The 8,604-nt window shown below is 33.9% G+C and overlaps 1 protein-coding gene across 1 annotated transcript; it reads left to right on the forward strand.

The window, feature by feature from the left end:
• Positions 1 to 328: 328 nt before the first annotated feature.
• On the forward strand, positions 329 to 7,856 carry LOC120353665 (endocuticle structural glycoprotein ABD-4-like). Its single transcript, XM_039438297.1, has 3 exons — positions 329 to 478; positions 3,123 to 3,286; positions 7,533 to 7,856. The coding sequence occupies exons 1-3, from the start codon at positions 470 to 472 to the stop codon at positions 7,747 to 7,749; spliced, it is 390 nt and encodes a 129-aa protein (XP_039294231.1). The 5' UTR covers positions 329 to 469; the 3' UTR covers positions 7,750 to 7,856.
• Positions 7,857 to 8,604: the final 748 nt, after the last annotated feature.

The raw sequence follows: 8,604 nt of genomic DNA on the forward strand, positions 1-8,604 counted from the left end.
CATTGTATATACGTCGACGCGCAATTTAAAAAGGAACATACCTGTCAAATTTCATGAAAATCTATTACCGCGTTTCGCCGTAAATTCCCAACATATAAATAAATATATAAAAATATAAACATTTAAACATTAAGAGAAATGCCAAACCGTCGACTTGAATCTTAGACCTCACTTCGTTCGGTCAACAAACAGTTTTCACACTAAAGTAGTGTGAAAGTGTAACCAATTTAACGAATTTTTTAAATAATATCGCATAATTATTGTGTGCTTCCGCGAATACAATCAGCATCCTATTATCCTATTAGTTATTGTTATTGTAGCAGTTTGGTGGAGCGCCGGCGGCCTTGAATTCTTCAGCCTTCCACAGAGTATAAAAGCTGAGGGTGTCTTCCAAACAGTCACAGTTCAGTGTCTGTCTTCTTCCTTCTTCTCACAGAGTTACAGGTCTATCGCAGTCCCAGCTTTCAACATGAGTATGGTGAGTGGATACCGATAATTTTATCACTAGACTGATAATAAATCACAATTTTCAATCACTTTAGTGAGGTCCACGTTATAATCTACATTTTGTTTTGGACTGTAGTATACATTTGAGAAGGGACAGTTTTGGGTTTAAGTCTGTTGTGCCTTCTCATATAACTGTACATGACTGAATAAAGATATATATGAAGATAATGGTAGTGGAGAAAGATGTGTCGCCAGCTTTACACTCTAGGACAGGGGTCTCCAACCTTTTTTATTCTAGAGCCACATTGTTAATTCTTGGGAGGCTTAGAGGGCCAATAACAAGTATTCACGTGGAATTTGACTTGTGGGGACACACATGACGGGGGATTTGGGGGGTGTAAAATTATTATATTTCCATTAAAATAATATGAGGAGTTTCAAGTAGGTTTAATTGAAACACAGGAAGAAACAAACCAATTCATTCCATTTCAATACAAAGTCCAATCTATTGAGTGTAAATAGGTCATACGAAAACTTGACAATGCATGAATAAAGCAAGTTAAACAAAATGATAATAACTTTTTTAATAGTAATAAGACAACTTGACAATACACGAATTTACAGAAAGATACCAAGCTAAAAGAGAATACTTATTTTTAGTGAGAAGATTGCATTTCTTTTCCACTTAGAATGTAGGTAGATCCAAGAAGAGAAAACATAGCTTGAGCATGGTTTTTTATGTTTTTAGAGTCTTTTTCTGGGAGAGACATGTACAGTCCGTGCAGACAATTAGCTAATATCTCGCAATGGTTGATCGCTGCTTATTTTACACATATTAAGAAATTGAGTGGCTAGTAAGAGAAGAGTACTGAACAGTTGTTGTCAAAAATGTGTATAGATATATATTTTAAAAAATCTGTAGCAATAACTCTCGGCGGGCCGGACAAAATCTATCTGCGGGCCGGATGTGGCCCGCTTGCCGTAGGTTGGAGTGCCTTGCTCTAGGATGTCAAGAGGATGTCATCTCGTGTAGTAGATTTCCCTACAACTGTAAAAAAACAATATTTCAGATAAATTGATAAAAACTTAATTTTATTTGGATATCTAACACAGCATCACACTATAGTGAGGTCCAGTAGAGAACGATAGCAGAACAACGTTGCCGATCCTCTGTCTTGTCAATGCCTTCTATAGACGGTAGCTGATACAGGTTTATTGATGTAATATCAACTGTTCATTCTCGTTTAAATAAATCAATAATATTTTATTAGCAGGAATTTAAAATCAATCACAATTTGTAATCAGTAAACTGATAAATGCAAAATCGCAAGATTAATAAGGTTATTACTAGATTGAGATTGTTACTATGGTGAGGTCCACGTTATAATGGCAGTGGAGAAAGATAGATGATCAACGTTGCCGATCCTCTGTCTTGTCAATGCCTTCTATAGACGGTGGCTGATACAGGTTTATTGATGTAATATCAACTGTTCATTCTCGTTTAAATTAATCAATTACCGGTATATTTTATTAAGCAAGAAATTATATTTTTCAAATAATTCCATAATGAATTTCCATGATATAAAAACCTACTTTGTGAAAATACTTGAGGACTGAAAATTTTGTGAATTGAAGAAGCCAATATTTCAAATATAACCCTCACAAGCCTTGACCTATTTCGGACTATTTGTTACCTTAATTTGGGAGAGGAATAGCAAAAGGTTATCTTATTTTTCTTCCTATCATTTTGGTAATGTACTTATTGTATTAATTGATAAATGAATGATTAATCAAGATGAAATATTTTTCAATTGATTGTTGATTCTACATTGTTAAAAGACTATCTAGGAACAGAGCAAAGCAAGAAAGAGGTAGCGCTTTCCGCTTTGTTGAATGATGGACAAGGATAGCAATACCATTGCTAATCAAACACTGCCATTATAACGTGGACCTCACTATTGGCCTGAGTATTGTGTGCCAGCTTACTCAATAGGTTCAAATCTTTGAATACGGTAGTTGATTGAATAATGATTTAATAGGTTCCCAGAAAATTCGATTCTAGAAGATTCGATTCTATTGAAAGAAAACACTTTAACTAGAAAATGACCTACGTCGAAACTAGTCGTTAAAATATTTTAAAGTTTTTAATGAAGGCCACTACACGTTTTTGACCGAGCGAAGTCAGGTCTAAGAAGTCGAAGGTTTGGCATTTCTCTTAATGTTTAAATGTTTGAATGTTGCGCATTTACGGCGAAACGCGGTAATAGATTTTCATGAAATTTGACAGGTATGTTCCTTTTTTAATTGCGCATCGACGTATTTACAAGGTTTTTGGGAATTTTTCATTTCAAGGCTAATATAAAAGGAAAAGAGCCTCCTTCATACGCCAATATTAGAGTAAACATCAGACTATAGAATTATTCATCATAAATCAGCTGACAAGTGAATAGACAGATGATTGTGTGGAGAAGCCAGTAAATTGCTGTATTTCCATAAGGTCTATAGTTTATCAGGTACTTGTGGATGAGGATACTGCGTGAGGTCTACTGTTCACAGAAATACCAGTTATATTGTTTTTATTAATTTGAAAAAAAGTAGCCTATATAAGTGAAGTGTTTCTTTTGAGAGTTATACTATAGTTTTTCCTAACTATGTTCCATCTCTGTCTATTGCAGCTAACCTTCGTCACCCTCTCAGCCGTGTTGGTTGCTCTCACCTCCGCACAGGCACAGGTACCTTTCAACCACTTTCAGGCACCTCAGTCAATCAGATCAGCCAATCACATTCCAGTTGTCTCCCGCACCGAGGATCGTCATGATGATGGAGCTTTCAACTTCAAGTGAGAATCTTTTGAAATTATATATAAAAAAACTAACACAAAAATATTGAATGATTTTGCTATCCAATTCGTCAGTAATTTTTCTAAACAATATCATGAACTAACACAAAAATATTGAATCAATAGTAAGTCTAGTTACACACACATCGATTTTTACTTTCCTTGCCCTATTACCATAGGTAAGGAAAGTATTGCTTTCCGAAAAAAATTAAGGTACCCAAATTTCTACATTTCTATACGTTTTAAGGTCCCCTGAGTCCAAAAAAGTGGTTTTTGGGTATTGGTCTGTATGTGTGTGTGTGTGTGTGTGTGTGTGTGTGTGTGTGTGTGTGTGTGTGTGTGTGTGTGTGTGGTGTGTGTGTGTGTGTGTGTGTGTGTGTGTGGTGTGTGTGTGTGTGTGTGTGTGTATGAGTGTCTGTGCGTCTGTGTACACGATATCTCATCTCCCAATTAACGGAATGACTTGAAATTTGTGACTTAAGGTCCTCAAGTTAATCAAATGCAATTCAAGATCGCGGCTAAAATGGCGAAAATGTTGTCAAAAACAGGGTTTTTCGCGATTTTCTCGAAAACAGCTCCAACGATTTTGATTAAATTTATACCTAGAATAGTCATTGATAAGCTCTATCAATTGCCACAAGTCCCATATCTGTAAAATTTTCAGGAGCTCCGCCCCATCTATGCAAAGTTGGATTTCAGATTCCCAATTATCAGGCTTCAGATACAATTTAAACAAAAAAAATCGAGTGGAGAAGATTGAGCATAAAAATCTCTACCATTAATGTTGAGTAACATTTTCACCTAAAATTGGAATTAAGCTCGAAATTCGAGAAAATGTGATTATCCAATTGCAAACTGTTGGCAACTGTTGATTCTATTAAATAACACTATGAAGAGATATCAGAACTCGTATGTCTCCAGCGTTATTGTCCTGTCACCAGCTGGCTTAGATCTTTGAATAGTAGACTTGTGATGCGCGTGAACACTAGCGTCAGGTGATCAATTCTAATAACAGCAAGGAAAGTTGTGTGAGTGCACCACACCAGATTTTTGTTCGTACGATTTTTACCGTCCTCATGAATTCTATTTGATTAAACAGATGATTTCAAACAGGTGATGTTTGTCAAGTTCCATTCAATTTAATACAATTCATAAGGACGGTAAAACATACAACAAAAATCGATGTGAGTGTAAGTGGCTTAAGATGATGTTGCTATCCAATTCGTCAGTTATTTTTATGAACAATATCATGAACTAACACGAAAATATTATTAGAATTCATCTCATTTTTTGAAAATTTTTCAACAACATAAAAATATTGAATCAATAGTAAGATGATGCTGCTTTCAAATTCGTCAGTTATTTTTTCGACAATATCATGAACCAACACTAGAATATGATTCGAATTCATTCAATTCATTTCATTTTTCAAACATTTTTTCAGCAACATAAAAATATAAAATCAATACGTTATGATAAATATCGGGGACCGAGCTTCGCTCTGGAGTACAAAAGCAAACAAAATTTATTACGAAAGAAGAAATTATAATAACATTCATACAGAAATGTTTCATCTAATCACAGTCAATTGAGAGTAATTCCCAGAGGAATGCGAAAATTTCCCTTACAAGGGCCCAGTTGCACAAAAGCCGGTTAAATTCTAATCCTGTTTAACTTCTCGTGTACCAAATCAGAGAAGACCATTTAAAAAAGATGGATCTACTGGAATTAATCAGGATTGAAAAAAACCCGTCATTTTTGCAACCGGCACTAAGTACCTGATTGAATGATTACAAAAGTTCAACAGCTGAGTCATAATTTTGACACAGTCCCACACACATAAACTCGCTCACTCACTTCCATCACTAACGGACGACGAAATAATTATTATCATCTGCTTTTCCAAGGATGAATAATAATTATCCTTTTTATGTCCTTCAGTGAGTTTTCCCAGGGATAAGACTTAGTGCAATCGAATCTTTATATTATAAACCTACTATGATCTGAATTTCGTAAGAATCGTTAGTGCCGTTTTCGAGATCCGGTGAAATACAAACATATAAACATCTAAACATATAAACAGAAGTTGCTCGTTTAATAGTATAGGATTCATGATAATAATGTGAAATATTTCTTCTATGTTTGGTTTTATTGAATCATCTAAATTTGAAAATCTACTTTGTGAAAATAACTGAAGACTGAAAATTTTTGTGAAGTGAACAACTACAAGATTTAACCTATTTCGGGCTATGTGTAACCTTTTCTAAATTTGCGAGAGGAATAGCACAAGGTTAGGTACCTTATTTTTTTCTCTCCCTATCATTTTGATGATGTATTTATTGTATTAATCAATGAAGAATAGCAAAAGGAAGTTGCTTTTTAATTCGTCAGTTACTTCTTGAAATACACTCATGTATCATGAACAAAACTCAATCATGAACAAACTCAATCATGAACAAGTTCAATCATGAACAAACTCAAAAATACGAGTACCTATTATTGGAATTAATCTATTGATAACATTTATCCGCAATTTTTTCATTCTCAAAACTTCCGTGTTTCTAACTCTCTGTTGCAGTCGAAGTCCGAGTATAGGCCTACTTCTAGACATTTCTGTCTGAGTTGTCTCTAATCTTCTATGAAGTTTTTTTCATAAAATCATTTGTTCTCTTCCTCATTTTCAATTCTTTTTCCTCATCTACACCTATGCCCTACTTCTCTATTCAACTATTACAATTTATTGTCTCTTCCTCTCATATTCATATCTCTGTTCAACGATTACAATTAATTGTTTTTCTCTCTCTTTCTTTCCTCAGATATTGAGCCATACGATAACAAAACCACAGAAGCGCTCACAGTTTCGATATTGTTCTCTCCCTTATTTTCAATTATTTGCTTCTCTCTTCAACGATTTCAATTTTATCTTTCTCTCTTATCCAAATCTCAATTCAACGATTTCAATTGACTCTTTCTCTCTCATCTAATCTAATCTACATTCCTATTCAACAATAATTTTAATTGTTCTCTTCTCTCTCATCTTCATCTCTATTCAACGATTCCAATTGACTCTCTTCCTCTTTCACTGTCTCTCTCTCTCTCACACCTTCTTCTCTCTCATCTTCATCTCTATTCAACGATTCCATTTGACTCTCTTCCTCTCTCACTGTCTCTCTCTCTCTCACCCATCCCACAAATACAAACCTTTAAACCTGTTATAGAATCAATTGTATATATATTATATAAACTCATTTTATTTTAATTATCCACTGCTACTGCTGTATATTACTTAAAGTTGATTACCCTGATCTACTTTCAGCCTACTTCATTTTATTAATCAATAATTTGATCTACCTATATAATTATTTTACTCTATCAATTTTCTGTTTTTTTCTCTCAAATATTTATATTAATTAAAACTTTTACAATATTTCCATTAATAAATAAATCCTTAGTTTAATTAATTAAATTAACGTTTTGGTAGAGAGCTAGTGGGGAGGATATTTTTAATATTCTTTTCGAAGAATGGACATTGATATATCCAAAGCTCCGCCAATTTATGTAGAAGCATAACAATATAATATCTATAGTTATTATATTACAAATTACTTTTTCATATCATATACAGTTCAATAATTATTTTCTTAGTCTATATTATGTGAATTCATCTATAATTTTGCTGTATTGTAAGCTATTGTATAGAAGTATATAAGCCAGTATATTGTAATCTACATAAATAAAGTACTCAATCAATCAATCAATCAATCACCCTCTCTTTGGTAGAGAGTTAGTGGGAAGGATATTTTGAATATTCTTTCCGAAGAATGGACATTGATATGTCCAAAGCTCCGTCAATTTATGTAGATGCATAAGAATATTATCTATTTTATCTATAGTTATAACAAATTGCTTTTTTCATATCATATACAGTTCAATAATTATTTTCTTAATTCATATTTTGTAGATTCATCTATAATTTTGCTGTATTGTAAGCTATTGTATATAAGTGTATAAACCAGTATATATTGTAATCTACATAAATAAAGTACTCAATCAATCAATCAATCTCCATCCATCGCTAGGGTTGTGTGGCAGAGAGGACCAGGAGTCCTAACTCCGCCCTAATAAAGGCATATAATCAATCAATCTCATCTACATTCCTTTTAAACGATTTAATTTGTTTCCTTCTCTCTCATTCACATTCAACGGTTCCAATTGTTTCTATATCGATCTCTCTCTGTTTCCTCAGATACCTCACCGGAGATGGTCAGTCCGTGCAAGAGTCAGGAGTCACCAAGAGGAACCACGAAAACGACGGAAATGTAATCGTCAAATCCGGCTCATACCAGTTCACCTCACCAGAGGGCATCACTTACCAAGTCACGTACACCGCTGATGAGTACGGATTCCACCCTGTTGCCAGCCATCTGCCACAGCCTGTTGTAGCTCCACCCGTCACGTTCTAAACACCGCAACGCTAGATAGCACTGTAACTAATTTTTTACTAAATGTACGAGACCGATTTCTAAGTCATAATTAAATTCGATTTTTAATAATAAACGATGACGTTTCATTGAAGTTTGCCACTTTTAAACTGAGAGTATGAAAATATTCCAGAATTTAGATATTATTTCTCCTAGATTTTTCAAGCTGAAATGTGATGAATGTGACTGAAAGATTGAGTAGACGATTGACAAACTGTACAACTCCGCAAATTTGACATGGAATTCATCAATTTTACCTCTATAATATTTCAATACTTTTCTAAATCTAGAATCTAGGCAAGTTAATTGTTAGCAGAATATGTACAGTAGATACAAGTTTCGTATTATTGATAGAAAATGAATATTCGAGCCTCCATGAGTGATTTGCTCCTCCACATTATTCCGGGATCATTGGTGGAATAATTCTTAATTCGTTTGAAACCTTGAACTTTTGAAAATTTGAAGTAATGTACTCAAATTCAAACTTAATGCCTGTAGAAGGCAGGAATGAATTGATAATCAAAATGAAAGGTTGAAGATCATTTTACTTCTAATTAGACTCAGAAGAAGAAGAAGAAGAAGAAGAAGAAGAAGAAGAAGAAGAAGAAGAAGAAGAAGAAGAAGAAGAAGAAGAAGAAGAAGAAGAAGAAGAAGAAGAAGAAGAAGAAGAAGAAGAAGAAGAGAAGAAGAGAAGAAGAAGAAGAAGAAGAAAAAGAAGAAGAAGAAGAAGAAGAAGGGGAAGAAGAAGAAAGAGAAGAAGAACAACAACAAGAACAAGAAAATAATTTTGTCAACAGTCCAGTACTATGACAACAATGACTTAATTTCTCATTATGA

The sequence above is a fragment of the Nilaparvata lugens genome, chromosome 11 (assembly GCF_014356525.2).
Source record: "Nilaparvata lugens isolate BPH chromosome 11, ASM1435652v1, whole genome shotgun sequence".
Taxonomy (NCBI): Eukaryota; Metazoa; Arthropoda; class Insecta; order Hemiptera; family Delphacidae; genus Nilaparvata; species Nilaparvata lugens.